The sequence below is a fragment of the Camellia sinensis genome, chromosome 7 (assembly GCF_055761805.1).
Source record: "Camellia sinensis isolate YWXY chromosome 7, ASM5576180v1, whole genome shotgun sequence".
NCBI classification, from domain to species: domain Eukaryota; kingdom Viridiplantae; phylum Streptophyta; class Magnoliopsida; order Ericales; family Theaceae; genus Camellia; species Camellia sinensis.
In genome coordinates, this window is record NC_138967.1 from 9,592,380 (window position 1) to 9,605,617 (window position 13,238).

The 13,238-nt window shown below is 37.3% G+C and overlaps 2 protein-coding genes across 10 annotated transcripts; both read right to left on the reverse strand.

The window, feature by feature from the left end:
- Positions 1 to 178: 178 nt before the first annotated feature.
- Positions 179 to 1,756, reverse strand: LOC114312326 (divinyl chlorophyllide a 8-vinyl-reductase, chloroplastic). The gene is given in 2 exon segments (XM_028258564.2): positions 179 to 1,066; positions 1,068 to 1,756. Coding segments are annotated over 2 exon segments (1,368 nt in total). The 5' UTR covers positions 1,728 to 1,756; the 3' UTR covers positions 179 to 358.
- Positions 1,757 to 5,265: 3,509 nt separating this feature from the next.
- Positions 5,266 to 10,849, reverse strand: LOC114312352 (uncharacterized). 9 transcript variants are annotated; one of them, XR_014336879.1, is made up of 11 exons: positions 10,518 to 10,849; positions 9,634 to 9,746; positions 9,239 to 9,411; positions 8,049 to 8,142; positions 7,358 to 7,469; positions 7,131 to 7,219; positions 6,597 to 6,682; positions 6,376 to 6,440; positions 5,716 to 5,870; positions 5,564 to 5,605; positions 5,266 to 5,491 (listed from the first exon to the last, which is right to left on the reverse strand). XR_014336879.1 is itself a non-coding variant. In XM_082881600.1 (10 exons), the coding sequence occupies exons 1-9, from the start codon at positions 10,711 to 10,713 to the stop codon at positions 5,761 to 5,763; spliced, it is 1,038 nt and encodes a 345-aa protein (XP_082737726.1). In that variant the 5' UTR covers positions 10,714 to 10,849; the 3' UTR covers positions 5,266 to 5,605; positions 5,716 to 5,760. The 9 variants fall into 9 exon arrangements, 5 of the variants coding, with proteins under 5 accessions (XP_082737726.1, XP_082737725.1, XP_082737728.1 ...); XR_014336881.1 differs by adding an exon at positions 6,908 to 6,971 and having other exon boundaries at positions 5,564 to 5,870; XR_014336878.1 differs by having other exon boundaries at positions 5,564 to 5,870.
- Positions 10,850 to 13,238: the final 2,389 nt, after the last annotated feature.

Below are 13,238 nucleotides of genomic sequence, written 5' to 3' on the forward strand. Positions count from 1 at the left end.
ATTGGAGGGTTGTGTATGGTTTGTAATTTTTTTTTTTTTTTTTTAACTTCCTGTCCTCCACCCTCTTTCATATTTTCTCTTTTAATTATAAATAAAATTACCTTGTTGCTATTAAAAATAAATAAATAAGATACCAATATAGGCATTCTTCAATTTACAGCACAAGTTCACCAAAAGGGGCACAAACATATATGAGCATAATATTGAAGAATGACTAGGCATTCCCAATATAAATTTGTTTTGAATGTTGCAAACTTTTCCAAAGACCAATCATTTGCAAGAGAAAAGAACTGCATACCTTAAACACACTGTGGGACAAAACTGGTATATTCAATCGAATATTCAAATTCACAAACTTTTACAACCTATAATTCCTGATCACCCTCTCAAAGTATTCTTCCAATGTGTCCTTCCCATAACTCGGTGTTTTCTCAGCACTGTAATCTCCGGTCTCAGGATCCAAAACCAACATGCTCTCAGCAGCATAATACCTCCCGATTTTCGCAAACTCAGCAACATCTTCCATAGAAGGAAATATTCTAACAAGAAAATCAAGAACACCGATAACCAAATCCATTATTTGCATTGGCACTCTAAAAAATTTGGGCTTTTTTCCTAGAATTCTAAACAGCATCTCCCCCTTATCAAATGGCGTCAACGCCTTCCCCGGCCCACCAATGGGCAAAACCCTGTTAATCTTATCCTCACTCAACATGCAATCCACAATAAATAAAGCCAAATCAGGCTCACTAATCGGCTTTGAAGCACACAAATTCCCATCCCCAAACACAACATAAGGCTTCCCATTTTTCAACATTTCTATCTGTCCAACCAGACTCTTGAAAAATGCCGTTGGCCTCACAATGCTGTAAGTAAACCCGTCATCTTCCTCGGCTTCTCTCATCAATTCAGCCTCGAATTTCAGCTTTGCACGCTGAAATTCGAGAAGGGGCTTTTGTACACAAATTGCAGATAGCAAAACAAAATGCGAAGCCCCATGGTTCCTACCAACAACAAGATTGTTCTTTGTTGCCTCATAATCAATCTTCCATGAATCTTTGACACCACGGTCCACCGGTTCGACTAGCAAGGCAGGACACAACAACATCAATTGGAAACCCTAAATTCTCAACACTTTTTTCTAAACAATCCAATTGGGTCACATCTGAAAAGCACACATTTGCCCCTTTTAACTGTTCTAAGGTATCTTCTTTGCTATTTCTAGCCCCAACACCACTCCTTTCCCTGGCAATGGCTACAACATTAAACCCTTTTTTAACTAACTCTTTAACAACAAAATTTCCAATATACCCAGTTGAACCCACAACCAAAACGTTAATATCTTTAGGGTTTTTGTTTCTGACTGAAGTTTTGGGGGTTTCAACAGTCTCTGTGGTTGAGGCTGTGATAGGTTTGAGTCTTTCTCTGCTAACTAACTCTTTAACTACAAAATTTCCAATACACCCGGTTGAACCCACAACAAATACATTAATTTCTTTAGGGTTTTTGTCTCTGAATGAAAATTTGGGGGTTTTAACAGTTTGGGTGGTTGAAACTGAGATGGGTTTGAGTCTTTCTCTGCTAAATTTACAGGGTTTTGACAAATTTAGAGGAGAGAGTGAGTGTACCTGAATTTGATTGATGGAATGACAAGAAAGAGGTATCGTGAAGCTTTGACCCTTTGGTAATTGGAGTGTGAATCGATTGAAGGGTACACAAATGGACATCTCGAGTTCAAGAAGACAGTAGTTAGATAAAAGGGCAAATTACATATACACCCCTCGAGGTTTGGCTAAATTACAGATACACCCCTGAGGTTTCGGAAATTACATCCCGCCCCTTGAGGTTTGTATTTTTATAACAATTTGCCCCCTGAGGTTTATATTTCATAACAAATTACCCCCTAATTTCTTATGCAAATATAGCATTCAGGGGGAATTCGTAATTTCTCAAACCTCAGGGGGGCATTTGTAATTTAGCCAAACCTCGAGGGGTGTATATGTAATTTGCCCTAGATAAAATGGGTTGTGGTAAAAATTAGGAACATCCCATGAAAAAAGAAAGTAATGAATCGATCAAAATGTGAGTTGATGGAAGAGTGTGGTGGTGTTTCACGGCTGTTGAGACAGCTGAAAGTAGAGTCCAAATGCAAAAGATTAAAAAAAAAAAAAAAAAAAACAGAAAACATTACAAATATTGTATAGTTTTACCACTTCTCCTCTTTTATTTTTCTTTATTTCATTTTTGTTTTTAATAATTTAAATTTTTAATTTTATCATTCAATTATTTCAAGAATGTGAAATTGATATTAGTATCTTAAAGACATTTCAATTACACAAATTTCAATAAAAAAGAATGTGAATTTGATATTAGTGACTAACATCGTATAGTATGCCACATTAATTATATATATTAATTAGTCTGTTAACCCCAACCGTGATATTTGTAAAGGTAAATAAATTCTAAAGCATAAATATGCAAGTCATAAAGGGTCAACCACTGGTCACAAAATTAAGCTAACAAACAAATACAAATGATTCACAACTCAAGTTTAGTCCGGCCTTATGGCCTAAATACTTATTCTAAACCCAAAAACATATAAGGCTCATTGGACTTACACAATCTGGAAAATAACAGTTATTCTATAAACAAGTAAAATTCTCATATAGAAGTGTGAAGGATGGATGTAGTTGTCAAGACTGTATTCTTTCTCTTGGAAGATACTTTGCATCCCACATACAATTCAGTGCACTGTTACAGTATAGGAAGAACAAAAAATCAAAGCACCCTTCACTAAGTACACAGATCACCTCACAACATTTCTCAAAGTTTTGATTCTACAAATGCAAAAAATGGGTAATTCTCAGTCAATTATTAATCAAACTGAAGAAGATGCAAAGAAATACCACTGTTTGTTGGTTTTTTTTTTTTTTTGAATATTTCATTGTTATGCGAAAAATGGAAGTGCAAACAAAAAAAAAAAACGAAAATACAACCAACAGAGAGTTTGCAGGGACAAATTCTGTCAACAGCAGCGGTATATAAAGACAGGTCGACGCCTCGGAGGTGGGCTGCAGATGATGAAGATGACAATGGCAAGAACAATCAGAACTAGAACTCCCTTGAGATCTAAAAAACCATCATCATCAGATTCAGAGCAACAGAGCTTCCCCATGGCCAAACTCACCACTTCTTCAAGCTTTTTTGTTTTACTTGTTTCTCTTCAAGTTATGGGTGATGATAGAATGAATGATATGGTATATAAAGAAAGAGTAAGAGAGACCTCCAAAACATTACTCCAAATTTAGGGGTCAAGTTTTTAGTTAGCTGACTTCTAAACAAATCAATAATTGATAAAAGCTGATTATAACCATCGTCTCAAGATGGTGATATTTTGAGAGTTTAAACATTTTTTAATAAGGTAATTGAATTGTGGTACTTTTGTTTATTCTTGGTGATCCACACAGGTAACTTAACCAATAAAAAGATCAAGTTTAGAGTGAATTGTAAGCTCAGACATCTTAGACTAAGTTTGACATGTGTTCAAAAAGTTAAAAAGTTATTTAAAAAGTTAAAAAGTTATCACTATTTATCAAAAGTCAAAAAGTACGGCTACACAACTCACAATTCTAATTTTCCTTTACATACTAATTTATACAATTTTTTAATATGTATTTTTTCATAAAAAGTCAAAAAATTAACCCAAATAACCATATTTTTTTTCTCAATTTTTTAGTCCAAAAAGTCAAATAGTACACTTATTTAAGACATCTCAAACAACCCCTTAAATTTAACTTTTATAAATGTCTTTTAAATTTAACTGATATCTATGATTTATGAATAATTACAAAGTATTCAAGATTTAATATGTGTGAATGGCCCAAAATGTAATATTTGAGAAGGTTCATAATAATAAATTTGTGGTTGGTGTCTTTTGGTTAACAAACCACTTTTGACTTATTCATTGTTTGGTGGAATTGGGAGCTTCCATTGAATAGGCATGTGATTTCTTTGAATATTCGTCTTGACTTTTATGGTCTTTTATAATTTTACTTACCATGTATTTGGTTAAAAGGTTTGAAAAAAAAAAAAAAAGAATAGGTAAAATATAAATAAAATATATTTATATTTCACCTAATTTCACACATTTTTTTTTTTTTAATCTCTTCTCAAATCTCTCAACCAAACACAATGTTAAGAAATTTTGATCCTCTATTTAAGTCAATAATTTATAGAAGAAAAACATAAAAATTGCTTGTTATATTTCAAGAGAGCAATTCTTATATTAGTTTGTGAATATAAGTATTAATGATGTCACACTAATTTAAATTAAAAAATTATGTAGTAGTAGTCTTGAAACAGGATAGTAGCACGTGCATATAGTGCTCCCTATCAATGAAACCTTATAAAAAAAAAATGAATAAAATCGATTTTTATCTCTCATCTAGTTAATCAAGATAAACTAAGTCAACTTTATCTATCCCGTGACTAGTACTGTTAAAAGTGAAAACAATGAGTGATACTATTGATAAATAAACAAGAAAAAGTCCCAAACCCTAACATCAGATGGCTTCTTTCACTTGATAATTAAATCAACTAGTAATTCAAAGTGATTATGGGTTTGTTTTATTTTTAAGCTTGGCAATCGAACTTAATAATAAGTGACAATTAATGAGCCAGTGATGAGATCCATCAGTAGATCACAAAAATAGGTGACAATTAATATGTTTGGCTGCCCTCATTGATCTGTAATTTAACTCATCAAGTAGTTAGTTTAGCACATGCTGCAACTATTCTAAGCAGTAACTCATCAACTGCTCATTGATGTGTCCACTCATAAGCAGTAACTCATCAACTACTCATTGATCTGTCCACTCATCAAGGTGCGCGGGCACATTTTGTATCTTTTGTACACTTTTTACGTGTCTATGACAAAATTGTACTTTTTAATCCTTTTCACTAAACAAAGATCATTTGTCACTAATCTCTTTGTTCTTCTGTCTTACTGCATTTCTAACCGAACAATCTTATGAAAATCTCAGAGAATGGTTGTACGGTTGACAATTTGAAAGTGTTTGAAGTCATAAAGGTAAAAAAGATTTGACAAAAGATCCCATATCTTTTCGTCATGTCTTGCAACCTATCGAATGGCACTAGATTCTTTTGTTGTCTATTTTTATCACTATATATTTGCATTCCACAAGGCATATTCCCCACAATCAACCAAACAATAGCTAAAACCAGACTATACTTCATACAATCACATCCAAACAAGACCAATCTTCATTGGAAGTAAAAGGAGAAAGTTCACATCCTCAATTTTCTCACCATTAACCAAGAATTACAAAGACGAGATGCAAAACATATAATCACAGTGAGCATGAGACTGTAATTTCATACAAATGAATTTACACCTCCAAAGTCCAATCACATCCCTTGCTCTTATGGTTCTACTCACAAACCAAGGTTAAGATTCTCTGCTCCAGAGTAACTGCAACCAAAAGCAAATATGTATCATCCAGTTGTATGACAAAGACAAGAATCAGCCGGAGTCGATGATCACCTCAATCGCATTCCATCAAAGAGACTGTGCACATGTTCCAATCTGTGAGTGTAATTCAGAATGAATCAAAATGAGCACCAAGAATTTTTATCATCAACACAAATCCGTGAGCAGGTTCAACTTTTCGCAATTGGATCTCTAAAAAGCTTTACCCTTTCACATGAACTCAATTTGATCTAAAAAAATTGAAGGAGCAGTTATTCAGATACTCCAAGGAATTGAGCAAAGCTCGGGTATTTTGGCTTCCACCCAAGTTCCTTACGAGTTTTCTCATTGTTCAGTTTCTTGCCCAAAGGATCATTAGTGCCTGCAAAATAATCAAATGGTTACATTACAGTCCATAATGCTGTAGGTTTCTTTTACATTGAGCATGAGAAGTAGGACCAGCTACATGTTAAACACATTATAAAAGGTTTAATCTTTTACCAATGTAAGAGTTGTTTTTACATATACGTGCTCAACCCGTACAGACAGTTCAATTGTCATTGGTTCAACCTAAGAAGCATGGATATAGAAGTGGACACATGACACGACATGGACATGCATCCAAATTTTAAAAAAATGCCAAACACGACACATGGGGGCATGTGCAAAACTTATAATTTTATATATTTATTATATGTCATATTTTTTAACATTATATTTATTCTATGTCGAATATTTATTCTTATCAGATTCATCAACTTTGGATATGCTATTCTAGTATAAAAAAAATTTAAATGGGACACGTGTCCATGTCGGTGTCCAACATGTGTCAGACACTGGTACATGACCTTCACCCCAGTGAATAAAACACTACATAAGGATCTAACCTGCAAAACCCTCAAACTTCTGACTGTACTTTCCACTCTTATTGACCAGGTCCATTACTTCCTGCCTGCAAATCAATTCACCAAGTAAGAAAAATTATTCATCAGATTGATGACAAATGATGCTGGTAATTGTAGTACAAATTCATGTAGAACCATTGACAGAGGAGTCACTAAAGTTCAACATGCAAACTAATATCCAAAGAAATAAGAAAAAATTAAACCTGGATAAAGGATGATTGTCACATCCCAGAAAAATCTGGCCCTGAGGTTTCTTCTTCAAGATTGCTACCAAGAGGGAAGCTGCATCCTTTTGTGGAAATACACAAGCCAGGCCAAATTAAATAAGTGTGACACCAAATTTAATATATCAATGTGAAAAACACAATTGAAAACACATAGCATAATTTTGGAATCCATGAAAATGTATAGAAGAAAGAAACCCCAAGGGGTTTGGCTTAATGGGTGAAGAAAGCAACCAATACCACCCAAAAGATCGCAGATTTGAAACTCATGAAGGCCAAACATCTCAAACCTTACTGGAGGTTTGCCCGGTCGTTAACTTCAGGGCCCCGGGATTTAGTTGAGGTGCGCATAAGCTGGCCCGAACACCCAAGTATCAAAAAAAAAAAATTGTATAGAAGAAAGACACAGAAATAACATCTGAAACAAAGCATGATAGCATAAAGCGTATTGGACAGACTGCTCAAGTAATTCATACAAGAGGATAAACAAATACGCAAAGGTAAATACTCAACCTCATAGTGTATAAGATTGAGAATGTGATCTGGACGAGCATCAACAATTCCTTTCTTCAACCAGTACATATGTGCACCTCTGTCTGCTTTGTTTTAATAGTTAAGGGGGGTGCACGTGCTAACATGGGTGGGCATGTGTGTATATGACATACTGATTCATATGATGGATCCTCAAAGTTTCATCAACACATATATGTATCTCATGGCTCACATTTTCATAAAGGATATGTAAAGTCCTGCCAATCTAAGAACACAACCTCCATACTCCAGCACTATTTTTTCTGCTTTCAAAAGGACATCTGTCCTAGGGTTCCTCCCAATTGGTACTGATGGATTATCCTGTATAGCCATGCAGAAGAATGTATGTTAAAATTCCGTGACACCAGACAAAAGACAATGTATTCAACATTTCCAAAGTTTGGCAAATTACAAGTCCTGTAATAATTATCACAAAGAATGATTCTCATGAACTAGACCAGGTACAAAATTAATAAATTGTTGTTCCAAATTACTAATAAGCAGAAATATAAATTAAAGATAACAAAAAACCCATGGGTAAACTCTCAAATTGTTAGAAGCTTACAGCCCAATGGATTACCCATCACTATGATTCTGCACCAACCAAACTAGAGTGGAGAAGACCTTTAATAGGTGAAAAAGGAAGTAACAAGAACATTGTACACAAGCAAGCGTTTTCACTTTTTTAACTGGGATTCACCATCATTCCCAAGATAATAGAATTATAAAAACCTCACAAGAACAAAAAGAAAAATAGGTTTGGAATCTAGTTAGAAAATTGCCAGAATAAATTCAGATGATGTGCACAGATCTCAAATTCTGCAGGGAAAGGTCTCTGACAAAGTAAGAAGAACAAAACTGTCACCAGCAAGAAACAATGAGTTGTGTTAGATGTAACACCTCATCACATGGTCCATTGTCACTGCAATCATATGGCGCAGAGCTTGAAGTAAATACAAAAGAACCTTCCCCACTCCAGCTTGATGCAGCTTCCCTGGTTGTTGTTAAGACAATCCAAACCAGCAACATAAGTTTAAAATCGTTGTCTTACTTTGTTAGATCAAAAGAGTAGAAATGTAAACTCAGGTTGAACAAATTGAATGCCAAAAAAGAAGAAAAAAAAAGTAAAACGAGTTGCTGCGAATAAAAATCTAAACATCAACACCATATTTTTTGACCTGATTGCAGTGACAGTATCAGCAAATGACAGTAAGTTTTAATTTCCCATGATCTACATCGCTTACACAGTAACATCTTCATTCCTCTTTGAGGATTGGATATACATGCAAATAAGCATAATAACCAAATGTTAGCATGTGTCTTTAAAATAGACACCCATTTCCTACTTTGTATTCTATTCATTTCCAAATACTACTTTAACCTTGTAATCCACCTGGATCACCAATGAGCAAATGACACTAACGACGTGCTTAAGTTCTATTATTCCTGTCCACACATTTCTGATCTACATAATGAAACCAGAAGGCCAAACAACAATTCTCTCTTTTGTTTCCAATTACCAAAAGGACAAATGATTGTCTATTGCTGCAGTGGACACATCCAGGTTGGATTAGTTCTCCAATTTAATCAAAAGAGTTGGAGAAATAGTCCAGTCCAGAACCATCAAATTAAACTATGGGTGTTTAACGTAAAGTTAGAATATCTATCATCGAGATCTGGATGTTTTCTACATAAAAATTCCAAACTAAGAAGACATGAAGCTTTGGGAGGAACAGGTCGTAATTGACCCGAATGTTTTGCTGAAAGAGAGGTTTAAAGATCCTGGTGTGGCACAATTTTCCACTCGTAACTTTCTTCTCATTTCATGAGTTTGTTTCCCTTCAAGTGATCTCTGAAATTTGATTGGTTTCTCAAAACAGTTTGTGCTTCCTTTTGTCTTAACCTATTTGTCAAACAAGAATGTATGGTTCAGAGTGAATGTAATTCAAGCACCAGTCATTCATTACAAAGGTGCACTAGTAATTCCTACTAAAAGAAGGTAACAGAAGCATGCCTGTTCAATGGAATCACAACGGTAGAATAGAAGTTATCTATAATGAAATTTGAGAGGTCACAATCCTCATGCATACCTGACGTCACCAGGATAGTCCAGGGTTCGGGATGGAGGAGCACAGAAAACCACATATGGAAACCTATGAGTTGCTTTTGTTCCCTTCAATGATGGATTGATCCCAATTTTGATCAACTCATCATGGTGATCTGTAGTCGCTGTCTGCCCAAAAATCTGAGACCCTGGATGATCCTGCCCACAACAAAAGAGACATAATTGAACACAACCCATTAAAACTAGTTCAAAAAAAAAAAGTTTAACATCTACTCAAATTTATACATCAAGAAGCATATCCAAAAAGCTCGGATACCAACAACCAACTACAGATAAGGAACATGAAGATGCAAAAGGATTAGACCAGAGTCATGCCCATATACACAGATAATTCAGATAGTATAATCACCCGAATTATACCTCCTGCCATTTTTCAGCTACTAACCGCCCGAGAACACCTGGTCCAACAATCAGCAAATCATTGGCTCCGACCAAACCAGGAGAGGAAGCATTGAGTGCTTCATTTGCTGCACCTTCAGCATCCAAACATAAATAATTGAAAATTGATCAAGCCAAAAATGGAAGAAAGAAAACATATTAATAACACAAAATTTTCAGATATAAATATGTACATATAGGGCGAATTACACTTTTAGTCCCTAAACTATGCGAAATTGTATCATTTTGGTACCAACATTCCAAGGGCATGAAGTTAATGACCGGGTAAACTTCCAGCGGCCCCTTGAGTGACTTGAACTCGAGACTTTGAATCTTATCATCAAGTTTTTACCTCTCGGCCAACCCCCCTTGGGATTTGATACAATTGAATTTTTTATTTTTATTTTTTATTTTTTATTTTATATATATATATATATATATAACTGGGTATCCGGTTTAGCTTACAAGCAACTCGACTAAATCCTAGGACCAGCAGTTAAGTTAATGACCGGGTAAACCTGATGTGGCCCCAAGGTTTGGGATGTTTGTCATTGGATTTCAAACCTGCAAACACTTGGGTGGTAAGCCTTAAGCGTTGGGGTTTGATACAATTGAAATGTTGATGACCAAATTGAGAGCATATTTAAAAACAAAAGTGAAATTTAGCCTAATAAGGATCACTGGAACAAGCTTATGCATCACCAGTTCAAATTTCAGTAGGGAAACCCACAATGCAAGTAAGAAGTTCATACAATCACATGTACAAACTCAAAAAACAGGCTCAAAACAATGTCTATCTCATTTGCATATATCTATATATATATATATAGACAGAGAGAGAGAGAGAGAGAGAATTGAATACAGACCGATGGTAGAGGACGCATTGACATGCAGGGTTTTGGTCTTGAGTGATGAGAATTTGGTGTTGAAATTAGGGTTCGTGAAGAGAGATAGAAGCGAGTTTGAGCGATTCGAGTTCGAGCCACAGTGAGAGAGCGCAGAGGGAGAGAGCTTCGTCAGAGTGGTAGTGGTCGTCGTGATGAAAGCAATTGCGGTGGCCATGAGAGAGAGAAAGACGGAGGGACGGAGAGAGAGAGAGAGAGAGAGGGATTACTTGGGCGTTGTGCCAATTGCAGAGAAACTACCAAGAGACTGGTTTCGGGGAGAATTCTTCTTGGCCAATGGGCGAGTGACACGTACGCTGTGAAGAGATCGATCTTTTTTTTATTATTAAATGTGAAGTAAAATGGTAGGGTGAATTACATATTTCTCCCTTGAGATTTGGTTAAATTATAGATATTCCTTGAGATTTCAGAAATTATATCCCGCCTTTTAAGGTTTGTATTTCCATAACAATTTATTCTTTGAGGTTTAAATTTCATAACAAATTACCTCCTAATTTGTTATGCAAATATAACATTCAAGGAGGAATTTATAATTTCTCAAACTTCAGGAGGTATTTGTAATTTAGCCAAACCTCGAGGGAGTATATATAATTTGCCAAAAATAATATTTAACAATAATTAATATGATGTTTTTATTATTTGATGATACTTTTGTAGTTGGAAGCTCCAAATGGAACGGGTCGGAATGATCTATACTTCCTAAGCCGTTGCCCGAGGGTTGAACCCACAGAGAATACCTGCAAAAGAGTTCAATGGGGAATGTGGAGTCCCCTAGTGAACCCTTCGACGAACAAGTTAGAGAGGTGAGGGAGATGAAGATGTAGGAAGAGGATGGAGATGCATAACTTAACCTTCTCTTTGTCTTAGAAACCTGCTTACATTTTTTGCTCATCTTTTCCTCACCTGCCCCTACCTGTCACGTTGGCCGAAAGTCTACGTTTTAGCTTGCCTTGTTCATGGTGAAGTCGTTCTGCCCCGACGTGAAGGGGTTATCGTATTAAATGCAGAAGTAAAACTCATTAATAGCTGATGTGTGGTGTAATAACTTTGCAGGATCTTTGTTTGCTTATGTGGCTGGTTCTTCTCTTGACAGGTGTTCTGATGCCATTGGTCCCGAGTGTAATATTGGGCCCTAGCAATGTTGGGCTTTAGTGTTTGAATTATGTATTGGGCCCTAAGTGGTTGGTCAATAGTCCTTGTAGGCCTACATACGTCAGTAGTCCCCTATTCCCGAGTGCAGCTTCAGCCCAACGAAAGGAATAAGATAGAACGGAATAAGGTTAACCGAGTGGGAAGGTGGACTGAGAGGAGGGCCGACCACTAAGGGTAACCGAGCGGGAAGGTCGACTGAAAGGAAGGCCGACCGCTAAGGGCAACTGAGTGTGGAGGGGAAATGGCAGCGCACGAGGCTCGAGGTGCGGTATAGCATGTGATGTCGTGAAGTGGAAAAGACAGGGGAAAGGAAAGGAGTAGGGATCGTGGTCGTACACGTGGCGTAATCCTTTAGTTGGGGAGGTGACGCGTCAGTGCGAAGTGAAGGGGTGGGGTGATATAGGGTAGTGAAAAGGGAGGGACAGGAGTTTTTTGAAATATTTCAAACTGGCAAAGTTGAATCTTGACCCTTGGAATACGGGTAAGCTGTGGGCCTTTGGGGTTATCCGTTTTACTTATTTTTTCACAAAAAACCAACACATCCCTAAAGTGAGCTGATTTGTCCCGTACGATACGCCTCTGTAACGCTTTACAAACTTTCTTATACTAGCGTCCGAAGCAATACGAAAATACGTAGGAGAAATGGTTGAAAAGGAAGTGTCTGCCGCAATGCTTGATTCGTTGGGTGATGACGACATAGTAGACTTGGCAGAACGATATCGGGTAGAACGATATCGGGTGGAGCGGAGGGAGAGGGAGGGGGGCTGGTCAGGTTGTGCGGGCCCCTCATCCTCTGACGACAATGATCGTGGCCACTAGGCCTATAAGCCAAGTGGAGTCGGACCACTGGCACACCAAACCAGACAGATCTACATTCACAGTGGAGGAGTTAGAAGAGGTACGAAGGAAGTATCAAATTCCGGTAGAGATAGAGTTGAGGGTGCCCACTTCTAAGGAGAGGGCGTTAGATGTGCGGCTGACAGAGTTCGCACTGTACGAAAAAGCGTTACGGGCAGGGTTGAGGTTGTCTATCCCCAAGTTAGTGGCAGAGATACTTAATCGACTGGAGGCAACGCCGGGGCAACTGATGCCCAATGCATGGAAAATTGTAATGGTCTGCGCGATCGCATGGCCACGGGAGACTGATGGATCGGCGATGACAGTCGAAGAGTTCTTTTTATGCTACAAAGCATCCGGTCAGTAAGAGACGTGGGTGACTTTGTAGGTAGTGGCGGACAGGGGGTTATTAGCTAGGCTACCATCGTTTGTAAAGGGGTGGAGGCCGAGGCGGTTCTTTGTATCGGCGAATGGAGCGGAAGGGGTGCAGACGATATGGAAGGTCCCTACGAAGTCGGTGGAGCCAAAGTTGGGAGTAGAGGCAGAAGAGAGCGTCAAGCAGGTGAAGAAGTGGAGGGAGAAGGAGGGTGTCAGATGGGACGACCCAGTTCGCCCTTCAGCCTTATATGCCTTGAGGCTAGGACCACAACCGACTGAAGAAGACCGTGCAGTTAGGGGTGTAATTTTGGCTGG

Excerpts from the sequence above, each read along its gene's own strand:
- LOC114312352 (XM_082881600.1), bottom strand. The coding sequence starts at position 10,713 with ATGGCCACCGCAATTGCTTTCATCACGACGACCACTACCACTCTGACG. Across the intron at positions 9,412-9,633 it reads TAGCTGAAAAATGGCAGGAG|GATCATCCAGGGTCTCAGAT; the intron begins GTATAATTCGGG and ends TGTTGTGGGCAG. Across the intron at positions 6,683-7,130 it reads TCAATCTTATACACTATGAG|GATGCAGCTTCCCTCTTGGT; the intron begins GTTGAGTATTTA and ends TTTCCACAAAAG.